The sequence below is a fragment of the Metopolophium dirhodum genome, chromosome 9, assembly GCF_019925205.1.
Source record: "Metopolophium dirhodum isolate CAU chromosome 9, ASM1992520v1, whole genome shotgun sequence".
NCBI classification, from domain to species: Eukaryota; Metazoa; Arthropoda; class Insecta; order Hemiptera; family Aphididae; genus Metopolophium; species Metopolophium dirhodum.
The window spans coordinates 9,604,492-9,618,627 of record NC_083568.1 but is presented as its reverse complement, the minus strand read 5'-3'; the positions used below and the strand labels follow the sequence as shown (position 1 = coordinate 9,618,627).

The window sequence follows — 14,136 nt, the reverse complement described above, 5'->3', positions numbered from 1 at the left end:
AACAACAACCGATTTGCACCTATTATAGGTTTTCCGTTTTCGAATAAAATGCCGTTCACCCCGATTGGTTTTTCATATTATAATATTATAACACAAACGTCGGCGGACATAATTTTCAGAATAATATAGGTATTATTATAATGATAATTGATCTGCATATTTATTAAATTCATGTATAGTACAATAATCACGTCATGACTATACATGATTTCGATAAAATCAAAACGTGACCTAACCTTATATATTTGTAATTTGTATACGAAGGTAGGTACCTAATTTAATTGTGCGTGTTAATAATGTTATGTATTCCCTTCAAAAATGTTACAGTCGGTAAAAAATCGAAAGTTTCCCTAACGATAAACCGAGCACTGCGGTGACATCGTAATAGGTACTATACTATGCTATTATATTGACTACAGGTTGGTTTAGAAATTTAATCGACAGTTATTTCTGTAGTCGCCCTGAATACTGATTAGTCATTGCATTTTAAAATATAAAACGACCAGATTGTTGACTCTTTGTACATGCATTTGCACCGAACTCATAAATAACCTACCTATATCCAAAACCAAACTATGTTTAGAAAAGAATAAGTATTATAATGACCAAAATTAAAATTATTATCATACGAAACGATCGTTTTCAGTTCGTTTGTATTGTTATAGTTTGGCACAACTGCAGATAGTGATAATTATTATTAATAATAACAATAATAATATAGTGACATAACATCTATTGGAATTGTATTTGTTTTACGCGAAACCTCGACCACCAAGTGGCGACGGAATTTCCCGGTGACCACCACCTGTCAATCCCACGAATAGTATCTATATAGTTCGAAAGTAGGGTATGACGGCCGCGATTAATAAATTAAGACTGTTTAATTTGTAAGCGCACATAAATTTTATATTATATTATTACCTCGTTAACTATGCACTGGGGGCTGGTTTCAGAAGCGTATTTATTATTGGCTATCTGTATATATTGTATACGCGTTGGTCAGTTTTTCGAAGACACTTTCTCGCTCCGACGTAATCTGTTTACGGTACATTTAAAATGCATACAATATTAACCCGGCAAATAAGCCACGCTTCTATCAGGGTCCTTTAATCCTCTTAAGTACAAAGTTCGCTCACGACAACAAGTATTATAGTCATGTTCTGACACCATCGCCGCCGTCGCCAAGACACGCATTCCGAAAGAAAGTTTCGAAAAAAATACAATATAATAGTATTATGTGCATAATATTAATTCGGACATCTTACATTAGATATACAGCACAAGCGTTATTACGCCACCACCCCTGCATACAAAATATAACGAGTTTTCGATAATATTATGACAATTAGGTTTTTGATATAATTAATTATTCGTCTTCACTGACTGGCGATATGAGGAGGTTTAGTTTTTTTGGGTTGCGTATTATTATTTTTCCGGACGATTTTACATTCGAATAACTGCGGATTCTGTCTGCGTACGAGAAAATATTTTATCCACAACGTTCACAATATACATATAATATAATATATATATAGTTGTTTCGTGAGTGTACATAGCAAACGACGAATTCTTTGGGTTCCGAAGCCTCGACAATCGGGAATAGTCGTCTTCGGTGGTTGTCGCTAGCGGTGGTGGTGGTAGTCCGGGGTAGGAAAAAGGATGGATTGGAAGTCATAGCCGGAGATACGGTAGTCGGTAGGAATATTATAATATATGGATAAATCCAACAGACATTTCCAAAGGTTTTCTATGGGCAACCCAGCCTGATAATAATATTATGCAAGGTGATTCTTTGAAATATAGGTAAACACTTTGAAACCTAAATATAGGTGCTGTTTAATGGGGCCATGGGGGTGATACCACTGTACTATTTCTTTCCGCTCGTCTAAACTTTAAAGTTTAAATACGCATAACTCATAATAAGTCATAAGCATAACAAAATATTAACTAATGATTCAAAATTCGATTTTTATGGATTAAAATTCTCTGGTTAAAAATACACCTTTGTCGTCATTCAAACAAATACAAATTCAAGAAATTACAAAGTTAAGGAATATCTAAAAATATCATTTTTTTACAACAGTTATTATTTTCATTATAAACGGACAAGGCTCACAATAATTATTATATTTAACGCATATGTATTATACAAACCATCATAGTTAGATTTATGTCATAAACATAAATAACAGAAATACACAAAAACAAGATATTAGATAGTGAGTTCATGAATAAACTAATAACAATATTTTTGAGAATCGATAGTTAAAAAAATAAACCAATTTTGGAAATCAATTAGCTTTCGGTATACCTATATAGGACATAGGTATTAGGTATAGGTGACCCGTAATTACTTAATAATACAACAATTATTGTAATGACTTCAAATTATGTAGGTAAACAAATATAATAGTTTCATCAAACAAATTCGTTAAAACGAGTGTGTTTACCTTTAAAAGAATCGCCCCATTCTGAAGGTACATTATATAGCTACACACAATATATAAATATAAAATACATATATATACATAATACCACATACCAGCTATTATAAAATATATAGTTACGCGCAGTGATGAAAACCATTTCTGTTTTTTTTTCACAATGTTATTATTATTATACGCAGATCGTAGTCATTATTGAAACAATAATTTATATACACACACAAGTACAAATACACGTACAGCGTGTGTATATACAATACGATATCACGTGCGTACACATTATATATCGCGATATTATTATATACGGCCCACACACAAAAAGGGGTTGGGGGTTGGTCGGAGGGTGACGCGTTAATACGTCGCGCGAGCACGCTGAAAGCACAATGGACACACACACACACACACACACACACACACACACACACACACACACGGTGGCGTTAAATTAAAACGAGCCACTCTCTAAAGCGTATATTATGTATAATGTGTATAATATATATATATATTTTATGTATATTCGTCGAGCGATTTGACGGCCGGCGGCGGACACACAATGGCGTAAACCACGCGGCCGATAAACGCGGCGGCCAAAACCACCCCCACCACCCCTCCGCACGCGTTAAGTAGCGGCACACGAGATAATGTAGTGTCTACCCCCGGGGCGCCCGAGCTCGCAGCCCTCACCACCCCCCCCCCCCCTGGAAAAGCGTCGGTCTGTAGGAGTGGTACCACGGCGTTCCTGTAACTCGCCGCCGGCCGATTTGTACGACGGCCTGCGACGATAACAATATGACCATCGATAATATTATAACGATAATTATTGGGGCAACGAATTTCAATATGCGTTCGAGCGTTTTTTTCCATACAGAAGAAATCGCTCACGTTCGACCGAAATATTGTTTGGCGCACATTCGAACCGATACCGAAATCGTATTTTCGATGATATATGATTTAATAATCATTAAAATAATTTGAGTTTGATGAAAATTCCAAAAGCTGATGATTTTTTCTGACGGGGCGTGTCCGAATTGCACGTCGACGATAAAGAAATAGTTCGATTGTGGGATCGACGTGGATTTCGAAGTTTTTAAATCGTGGGTGACGAGGGAGGCGTTTACGCCTTTCGCTATTATAATATTGTTTGTTTGACTTCACGAGACAATAAATAATAATTATACTATCGTCGGATTACTATGCGAATGGTGGAAATATGGAAGCTAATATTTATTGTTAATTTACGGTACCTATATAAACAAATTATTTTTACGAGACAGTCGGCGTTTCAGAGGCACAGAATATATTTTCCAATCGTTAAAAATCGCGGCGTCGTTCCGTTCGAACAGTTACGAAATAATTATTGTACACCTGGGGATTGCAAGCATAATATATTACAAGAATCTGCGAATAATGTTTTTTTTTCATTTCCGACGAGCGTGAAGTGATTATAATATTTAATACAATATTCCAACAAGTGCAGTTCTCGATTCGTAATCGTCAATCGATAAATTTTTAGTCAGTGACGAATTATAGCCAAGCTCGATGACATTTTACAAGTCGCCTGCAATTTAGTATTATATTAATTTTAATAGATATAATAAGCTGCGAACAAATTGCTTGTACTGCCGTCGGGAACATGAGGATTAAATTAATTAATATTATATAATAGGGTTTTTATTTTATAAAAGACTATAGATAAATAATTTTGCTTTAAGTGAATAATTAAACCAATTTTTGACAGGATTCAAAAACTGTTTGAAATTTAGAAACAATAATAATGTTAATAATCCAGCCGCTTTGTAGCAGAAAGAGTTGGTAGACGGCCATAAGCTTAGCATAATCAAGAAATATATCAAAGAAGTACCTACCTACCGTATAGCGAGTGCCGAGTGGAGGTATTGATTGCATAAAAAAAAAACCGCCAGAGGTTATTTTCGCCAATTTATATTATAAAGAAGCACTTTAAGACTATACACGGAACCGCTGTCAAAAGACCAATTTCACGCGTATATAGGAGATAATCGGAATAAAATTCATGAATTCGTCGAGGGTTGCGATCGGCCAACACTTTCAGCTCATTTCGAATGTATGGATCGACAAAACTTGTTAACATCCCCATAGCGTTGCTGAAAAGGTATTCTATATGGCGGCGCAATATATACGCTGTCCAACCCTCCCCCCAAAAACGTGATGTATACTTCCTATGTATAAGGTATAGGTACATGTGCGGCACACGCCATCCATGGTGGTACCGGTCGGCCCTATACCTACCTTTATAAAACGACGGCGGAAGACGGGTAGACAATTATTAATTTGAGTATCGTGAGTTGTCAGCGACCGTAAAAAATATTACGCTCGTTTGAAATTACTGCAGTCACGTATACACACACGCGCACGCGTAAACTCCCTCTCGGGAATTATTGGAATCTAAACACGTCATCGTGGTATGAAGTCGGCGGTAGGTATATACAATATATAGTATTACCTCTATAAACGGTAAATCAAATCTTAAAGATAAAAATATTTTATTAAGCACAAACAATACAATATTATTAATAATATATACGCGTATTTTAAGACGCATATGACCGAAATACGTTATAAGACTGCCGTCGGCATAATATATATAGTACATCTGCCGCGTGTGGTATATACCGATATATACGATAGCGGTAAGTATAGGTTTATGAAGCTCGGTTACTCGGTATAACGTTGTGGTGACTGGAATTGGTACACAGCATTATAGTTATTTTTTTTTGTTTTCCTTAAGCTCGTATCTCCGAAGTTCTCGATTCGGCGGCTATTTAAATGCTTGTATGCCGGTGATCGCTCTACCCAAAATTAGACCGTGAACGTCGTAGGTGCCTTCGTAGGTGTTTACGGTTTCCAAATTTATGAGATGTCTGATCACGTGGTACTCGTCGCTAATACCGTTTCCTCCGAGCGTGTCCCTCGCCCACCTCGCGATGTCCAACGATTTGCCGGTGGAATTCCTCTTTATCAACGATATCATTTCCGGCGGGGCCAATCCTTGTTCCTTCAACCTGCCCACTTGCAGACACGCCAGCAGGCCGATGGATATCTCGGTGACCATGTCGGCGTATTTTTTCTGGATCAGTTGCGTGGCGGCCAACGGTTTGCCGAATTGTTTGCGATCTAGGCAGTACGCCCGGGAAACAGACAAGCACGCTTCGGCCGCCCCAAAAGCGCCCCACGCAATTCCGTACCGGGCGTGGTTCAAACAGCCAAAAGGTCCTAAAAAAGTAACGGTGATAAATCATGACGATTATCGCGATAATTATTTTGACAGAAGAATACCATATATACCAGCCAAGTAGTATAGGCACTATATATACCTACATCATACGTATAACTCGAGTGATCCAATCAACGTAAGACACTTGTTATTTCATAAGACACAAACGTTTTTGAAAATATTTTTTTTGCATAAATTTAAGACGTCGAAAAACAGCATTTTTTACTATTTTTATTGTTATCAGTTTTGAAGTTTTTTACTTGTTTGCAAGACAATATACTATTATACATATTTAGATCGATAAAAATCAAATTTTGGATGAGTATAGAAGGTATACTAATTATAAGTAGGTAATTGGGTATTTAAAATTTAGATAAGCGGAGTAGTGTACGAACATTTCACGAAGTAGGTACCCCTGTACCACTCCACTCCACACCATTCATATGAACTTTAAATACTAATAAAGTTATATCCCATTAACTATAGGTAGTCATCTAAAATTCTATTTTTATAAATCAAAGTACTACAAAAAATATTCTGCTTAGGAATAAGGAATTAAAAAAGCATGGTAGGTATCATTAAAAAAAGTAAAAATATATTTTCTAGAAAAATATAGTTTTTGATGACTTGAAAAAATTGTGTAAAATAATTAAAATAACAATGAACGTTCAAAGCGTGTCTTACGTTAAATGGATCACTCGACCGTATAATTATTATATATTATATTAAATTATATGACAAAAAGCCTTACCTCCCATACCCGTGACGCCGGGCAAAAGGCTGTCCTCGGGCACCACGCAATTGTCCATGTACACAGACCCAGTGCTGGACGCTCTCAGCGACATTTTTCCGGGTATAACGGCGGTCGAAAGGCCCGCCGTGCCCCTTTCCACCACGAACCCTCGGACGCGGCCGTCTTCGCACCTGGCCCACACTACAAACACGTCGGCAACCGGTGCGTTGGTTATCCACGTCTTAGCACCGTTCAAGACGTACGACTTAGTGTCCGAGTCGTACTTGGCCTTGCTTTCCATCGTCCCGATGTCGCTGCCGGCGTTTGGTTCGGTCAGGCAAAAACTGCCCACCAAGTCGGCGGAGGCCAGCCGTGGTAGGTACCGTTCCCGCTGCTCTTCGGTGCCGTACGCGTGAATCGCGTGCATGACCAGCGACGACTGGACGCTCAGGGCGGATCTAAAACCAAATTGACCACCCACACCCGTCAATGACCGCCGCCGGGCGAGGTGGTTCTAATGATAAAATGTCATCGAAAGGGGTGCCCGTTTTGAGAGGGATGTGAGGTTACTAAAAAACGATTTAAAATTAAAAAAACCCCGAGTCTCTCAAGTCTGGATTTGCGCCTGACTGTTAATTGAAATTTCATTGAGAGATAGCAGTGACATTTACAAATTTAAAGTCGATATCATGGTTATTCAACATTAAAATTTCCACTATAATATTGCTTCGCAGATTCTATTACCATCGTTAACGACAACTCAATGCAAAAGTATAACCATTTGCTTTTACAGTTAACTGCGTAAATAATTATTTAGACATAAAATGTTTGCAATCAAATAATAATAATGAATTTAATTTAAAATGTGTCGAATCACCCCACGGGCACCCCCCGCCTACATGTAAATGAAAAGCGTCCAACCTATATGCACTGTCGACTCTTTCCACTTCTCTAGCGATGAGACCGTATCCGACCTGTGACACTTTGGTACAACCGTAGGCTCCGATAGTACATCCCAACGCACCCATTGACGCCATGTCTTTGAGCACTTCTTTTTCGTACACGCCGTCGCGGTTCGATTTCAATATTCTGGGCATGAGAGCTTTCTGACAGAAGTCCCTGAACGAGGATTTCAACTGTCGTTCGTCGTCCGTTAAATTGTGATCGAGGTTCAGCGCATCTTCCCAGTCAAAATTCGACGCACTTGACGCGGAACGCACACAACGACGTCGCAAATAATGTCTCAAGACCATCGACGTTGAGTTCTGAAAAATATGAATTTTAGTTTTTTTAAGTGGAATTCAACAATGAAACCTAATAATAATTTTTGTTTGAACGCTTTAAATAATGAATTGACAAAACAAAAACAACAATTCTTACAATAATGTTATTTTAGTTATTATAATAATTGCTCATATTTCTTAATTTGAATAATTTCATTTTCAAGGGGTAAAAATAACTTTATCGAGATAAATGTTATTATGATATGTTTATATAAATAGACAAAAAAATGAAATTGTAAATCTGAAATCTGAAATCATTAAAAAACACAACACATAGACATATAGATACATTAACAGGTATGACCAATATTTCAAATTTTATAAAAATGTATAGATACTCTTCATGCAAAAAACATGGTTGTGGAGTGAGCGATTGATCATTGGGTTCAAATATATAGTTAGTGATTCAATCCGCAGGTGCGTATGTCAAGTTTGGAGTGGTATAGGCTTAAACAATATAGGAAAAATATATAGGTTGGTCGTTGATTTCACTGTAATATGCGTTTTGATAAAATATATTACTGAATAATGTTGTAGCTTTTATACTTAATTCAAACATCATTATAAACCATCGTTTGGAGTCCCGAAACAACAAAATAGAAAATAATAATTTTAGGGGGTATTGCCAAAACCGACGGTGCAAAGCAGAAATGGAAACGTCAAAAACAGTGTCTATTTGCCAACATCGTTTTACATATTTAAAATATGTGTCCCAAACACGCGAAAAACCAGCCTGCACGAGTTGTTTTCTCCTACCAATTGGTTTGTGTACAATAGTCAGTCGACAAACAATTGTTAACGTTTTTAATGATTTTTATCGTAGTGGCAACTAACAACACTTCATCGGTATCATTAAATATCTGCAAATACACTTGAAATAAAAAAAAATATCAATCTTCGGTTCAACAAATCGACTAAATTATAGTCGAACAACGTCGAACAATGAGTTAAAGCTGAAAGTAATAGATAATATTATGTATCTATATAAATAATATACTTATACTTGAGAATATAAAATTATTATAAAAAATACACGAGTACAATGAATGTATAACAAACCTACCTAGGTATATAATATATTAAGAAATAATGGGGCGGTTACCTTTGTTTAAATATAAGTTTTAAACACACGCCGTTTACACTACGTCTTAAAATCGATATAACAGTAGATGAATATTTTCCATTTCAGTTATTGAATAGAGGGATATAATAAATAATAATGCAAAATTATGAAGAGCCAGGCAAAAAGTATTAAGTATTTAAGTACAAAACCGCACGCGATAACGTCATTCGAAAATTTTAAACACGCAAAATGCATATAATTATTCGAGTTAATATATTACATAATATTATAAATATATGATAGAACACACATACGTTCTGAGACATCATCATCATCATCGAATTGATCATTAATCATTATAATTTTTAATATGCGACGTATGTTGTACCTACACATGATTTACGAAATTATTTAAACTAATGTATACAAATTAATACAGATTAAAAACAGGTACAATTAATGTCCAGTATAATATGACATTGTTTCATTTTTATATATTCAATTACCATATTAAATATTATTACCACATTAATACAAGAATGAATGAAATACACAGGCTAAAAATTAGGAACTACTCTGCAGACGTTTGTAAGTGGGTAATAATATTGAGATAACATAATAATATAATTTTAATTTAATTTATTAATATAGGAAGGTTTTAAAACTGCGCTTATTCTATTCCATAAATTATGATCTTACGATTATACTATTGGCTATTGCAGTGACATTATTCTAAATCTTTGACAACAAGTCATAGGTACATATTAAAATTTATTATATTATTATCCATATTTTTGTAAATGAATTATTAATTTATAAATTATGTATTTAATTTAGGTAGTTTATTTAAACATATTATTGTTGAACAAAAAAATATTAACATGTTTATACAGAAATCAGATGTTGTATATGTATTTATGTAACATTCATATAATCATATATACCATATCCATATAGTAATAGTACTATTATTCCACTATTCATAATTAATAATTTTAAGCAATATGAATGAGTTATCAACCTAGACGTTTTTACTTTGTAAGTACCTACCTACCTATTTGATTATATTATTACGTATTTTTACTCAATGGAGGTATTGTATCGAGCAAATAATAAATTATATTTATACAATATGGGTTAAACTCGTGTTCGAAACATGAGTAAATGACGTGCTTAAAACAAGGCGGAAATCCATCCAAAGGTCCAATCTATTAGAAAAGTTCAACTAAAAGCTTCAAATCTTTAGTAATTTCTACATACGATAATACATAGAAATTCAAATTTACCTGCATCGTGACGGATGTCCTGAATAATTTCGCAGGTGGTTAATCAATATTGCGATTTGTGGTAGACGAAAATGTTTACTACACTTACAGTCAGTGGATGACGATCAACAAACGAAGAAAAATACAACAAAACTTACAAAACTACGACAATAATATTATGTTATCAGACGAAAAAATAAAAAAACTGATACCTCTTATCAGTCTGCGAACGCACGCGCAACTGGTAGGCAAATGAGTAGTAGTTGTCGGTCGGTCGGTGAGTCGTGCGCAGTTTGGCCAACGTACCACGTGGGACGCAGTATCATAATAGTTGTAATAGTAATAATATCGTATTGACTAAACTTGCGCAATTCTATTTTATGGTTCCCAGCCAGCAAAACGAATAAAACGATGGAGTGCAGCGTTGCAAAGTCCTTACATAGATAGTTCAATCTTTGAAACACTGAGCATTAATGACTTTAAGTAAGTTATATGTTTTTCTTAAATCAAGTTTACCGAATTTTCTCATAAACAATAATTAAAAAAATCATTGAAAATACTTAAAATTATATATATATATAATTTTAACCGTAATAGTGCTCGTGCGATAGGTGTTACGCGTGTCAATGAATTGTTTTGGATAAGTGCGACATTAGTTGAAATGCAGGAAAAGTTTATTTTCCAAAAATATTAATTTTAATACAATTAAAACATGGGGAAAAATAAGATTTAATAATTATTAATCGTGTTTTTTTTTATTGAAATTCCAAAATAATAGACATATTAATTAATGTACCTTCCTATTTAAGTTTATGTTATGGCTTTGGTTTCCTCGTGACAAATATTGTATTTTATACTCATAATCAGACTTGAAATTTAACTTTTAGAGTTGCTGCTTTTTGCTCAGTGTCTTTGCTTGTTTAAGAAACAAGGTGGGGCGGGAGTTAAGGACAAAAAGCTAAAATATAACTGATGCCGGTATAAAATATGGTATAAATTGTTTGACGTAAAATTAAATGCTGATTGCATGTAGAAAAAAAGAAAAATTAAAAAAGCGACTTAATTATGTTTGAGCTCGTTGTTACACGTAAAAGTATTAAAATAATAATGCATTATTGTAATTTGTAATGGTTGGTCCAAAAAGATCTGATGTGGTTTTCTAAGTTGGTCCAATATTATATTTTATGCTTCTATGCCACAATTCCATGTTGAGTATCATATACCCAGACTTTGTAGGCATAGGCGCAAATAGCGTTTGGGATTTTGGGGCCGGGATAAAGCCTTACTTTGATACTATTAAATAAGCTTAAAACAAAATGTAGGAAATGTTTGGGGGCTATGGACATTTTTGGGGAGCTTAACCCCTAAAGCCCCCCCCCTATTCGCGTCTAAGTTTGTAGGTATGCATGTAAGTATATGTTATTATACTGATTTAAACGTTGACAATTTAAGTGTAGGTACTTAGAATCACATAATAATAGTCAGAATTATTACAATTTGAATTTGGAAATATCTATGATCTGTAGGTTGTCAAGCAATACCCCGTGGAGCACACGTGTGTGTACTTAATATTATATTTTCACAATCCGTAAACGTGCTGCGTTTACTACTGTAAACCATTTGCGTGATATAGTCTTCTGAAATTTTCGTATTATATAACAACTAACGAAAAAATGAGTAAAATTTAATTTTTGAATATGTTAATTATAAGACCAAAATACTAAAATAAAAGAGAAATCTATGTGTTTATGCTGAAAAATGTTAAAATAAAATTAAGGCGATGGTGATTAGCAAAAATCAATATTGTTTACGTCAAACGTGCGTCATATTATCATTAAATATTATTAATATACCTAATTTCTAATTTGTGTAATTAACATAGTAGACGGGTAATTAAATTATAATAATATATATTAACGTAGACATTTTTTAGTTAGTAAATGTAACAGTAATATTAAACGGGTACCTAATAGTGAGTAACCTCCAGACTTCAATTTCAAATAAACAGTAGGTACTATACCTACTTACTTATAGTTAGAGTAGGAACCTGTATTATATTATACACGGTAAGTGGTTTTACAAAAGCCTCGATTGGCTTATGCGATTACCTATATTATCCAAACATCTAAGTATACGCATTATGTCGATTATACTCGTATGATATATATGTGTATATTATAATATATTATTTGTTAGGTAGGTAATGAATAATTTAAATACAATAGAATTAGATGCAGCTGTAATAGAAGTTTGTAATTTGTATAATATTATTATGATATAATTTAATACTTATCATTTTACTTGTAGACAATATAGAAAACAGTTTTATTTTTCAATTATTTGTATTTCCATCGACGTCTTGGGCGTCCTCATTCAATATATATATTATGCATATTGTGTCATAAATAGCTACCTGTGTCGATAAAATCACGATACACAGTTAAATTCTCTTACCAGCGTATAATGTGCGTGGGTCGTTTATTACGTTTTGACAGCGATGCGAAATGGTCACCGTCACCGTAGTCATAATATCATCAATATCGTGTTTACTGTATAGGTAGATATGTTTATGTGTATGAGATATGACTTGTGCTCCGGAAAACGTATTTCAGGCAGGTGAAAAAGGTCCAAGGTTAATTCTGACCTTAATTAAGTAGGTCACGGACGTTGATTATCGGAATATGCATGATACATAAGCTGCGATAACAAACGTTTTCCACTGAAACTTTTGATTTTTGAGTATAGCGTGGTCAGAATCTGCTTGAGAAATTGTAAAAACATGATATTATAATTATATAGGTACAACTTAAAACTTTAGATACTTACAAATGTTATCATCTCGTTTTTATGTAATCGAAAAGTTTATATTTTTCTTAAATTAAAAAATTATTATTTTAATGCGCGTGTATTAGGTATAGGCATTAAAACCGTTTAGCATTAAAATTAAAATAATACAATTATTATTGACGGTATTTTTTTTCACATTAATTATTTGGAGTAGGGAAATATAAGACAGCCCAAAGACTGTCTCTTGTTAAAATTATGAATTTAACAATTTAATTGAATTGAATTTAAAATTAATTAAGAAAGGAAAATGTTATATTTTTAATTATTTTGCAAAAATCTAATTAACGAGCGTTTTATCCAATTAATGTATTTAATATTTTTTTTTAAATACTACACATTTAATTTTAAAAGGTAAAAGTAGATGTATTAACCAATAGATAGACTTAAACGATGGATCAATTTTAGGTAATATTATTAGTACTCAATCCAAATGTATGTCGTATTTACAATGTAAAATGTCATTATAAACATCAATTCGATCAATTCACCATTAATTTTATTATAGTTTGTAAACTAATCATATAAAAAAATCCCATATCAAATAAAATTCCATTTATATTATATTTTGTAGGTACCTATATAATACGGTAGATTGCTATATAGATGTGTAATCGCGAATGCCCATTGCTTTCCAATCTTTAAGTTTTACTGATGAATGTTAAGATTTACAGACATTACTTCACTGAAGGTGAAAATATTTGTGTTTTTTTCGTGCTTTTGCCTTTAGCGCTATAGTACATTCTATAGGATGTCATTGAACAGTGTCTCAGTGAAATTTGAATGAATCAATTACTGAAAAGAGAACGTTAGGACTTATAATAAATTATATTAATAGAGATAACGTACATGTTATATGTTTTACGAGGATCTTCGTCTGTTGTCAATTTAAATCTATATGAAAGTAAATAAGTAGGTACTTATACATATCTACCTACCTATAAATTATGTTTACACAATTAATTTGTAAAACAATTTCAAATTTAATTAACCAATGTTTAATCACATCATTATATTTAAACATTCATACAACCTATTTATAGATTTTATATTATTATATTAATAGGTATAGGGAACATTACTTTAATAATTCAAATATCAATAACAATAAATTAACACAAATTACTACATAGTATACCGAAATATTGGACACATAAGTTACTTATGTAGGTATTGCCTATATTGTACTAGTTACTATTGTGGTACGTATTGCATAGGTAGTCCAAATATATAAAATATAATAACTATCTC

At 33.4% G+C, this 14,136-nt stretch overlaps 2 protein-coding genes across 3 annotated transcripts in view; one reads left to right on the top strand and one right to left on the bottom strand.

Annotated features, from left to right (window-relative positions):
* Positions 1 to 14,136, top strand: part of LOC132951954 (heterogeneous nuclear ribonucleoprotein C-like 3) — a 129,121-nt gene that overhangs the window by 53,947 nt on the left and 61,038 nt on the right. The window contains exon 1 of one of the 2 annotated variants that reach the window (XM_061024031.1): positions 10,378 to 10,524. The exons of the other annotated variant lie outside the window; for it this stretch is intronic. Coding sequence (XP_060880014.1) covers positions 10,515 to 10,524 — 10 coding nt within the window. The 5' untranslated portion in view covers positions 10,378 to 10,514. Of the gene's footprint in view, positions 1 to 10,377; positions 10,525 to 14,136 lie in introns of those variants that run through there. 2 annotated transcript variants of the gene reach the window in all.
* On the bottom strand, positions 4,950 to 10,219 carry LOC132951952 (glutaryl-CoA dehydrogenase, mitochondrial). The gene is made up of 4 exons (XM_061024029.1): positions 10,063 to 10,219; positions 7,352 to 7,695; positions 6,449 to 6,888; positions 4,950 to 5,696 (listed from the first exon to the last, which is right to left on the bottom strand). Exons 1-4 carry the CDS (start codon positions 10,066 to 10,068, stop codon positions 5,242 to 5,244), a joined length of 1,245 nt encoding a protein of 414 aa, XP_060880012.1. The 5' UTR covers positions 10,069 to 10,219; the 3' UTR covers positions 4,950 to 5,241.

Bases quoted from the DNA above. Each gene is read 5' to 3' on its own strand.
- LOC132951952 (XM_061024029.1), bottom strand. The intron at 6,889-7,351 runs GTTGGACGCTTT...ATTTGGTTTTAG, and splicing joins AGAGTCGACAGTGCATATAG to ATCCGCCCTGAGCGTCCAGT. The intron at 5,697-6,448 runs GTAAGGCTTTTT...TTACTTTTTTAG, and splicing joins CGGCGTCACGGGTATGGGAG to GACCTTTTGGCTGTTTGAAC.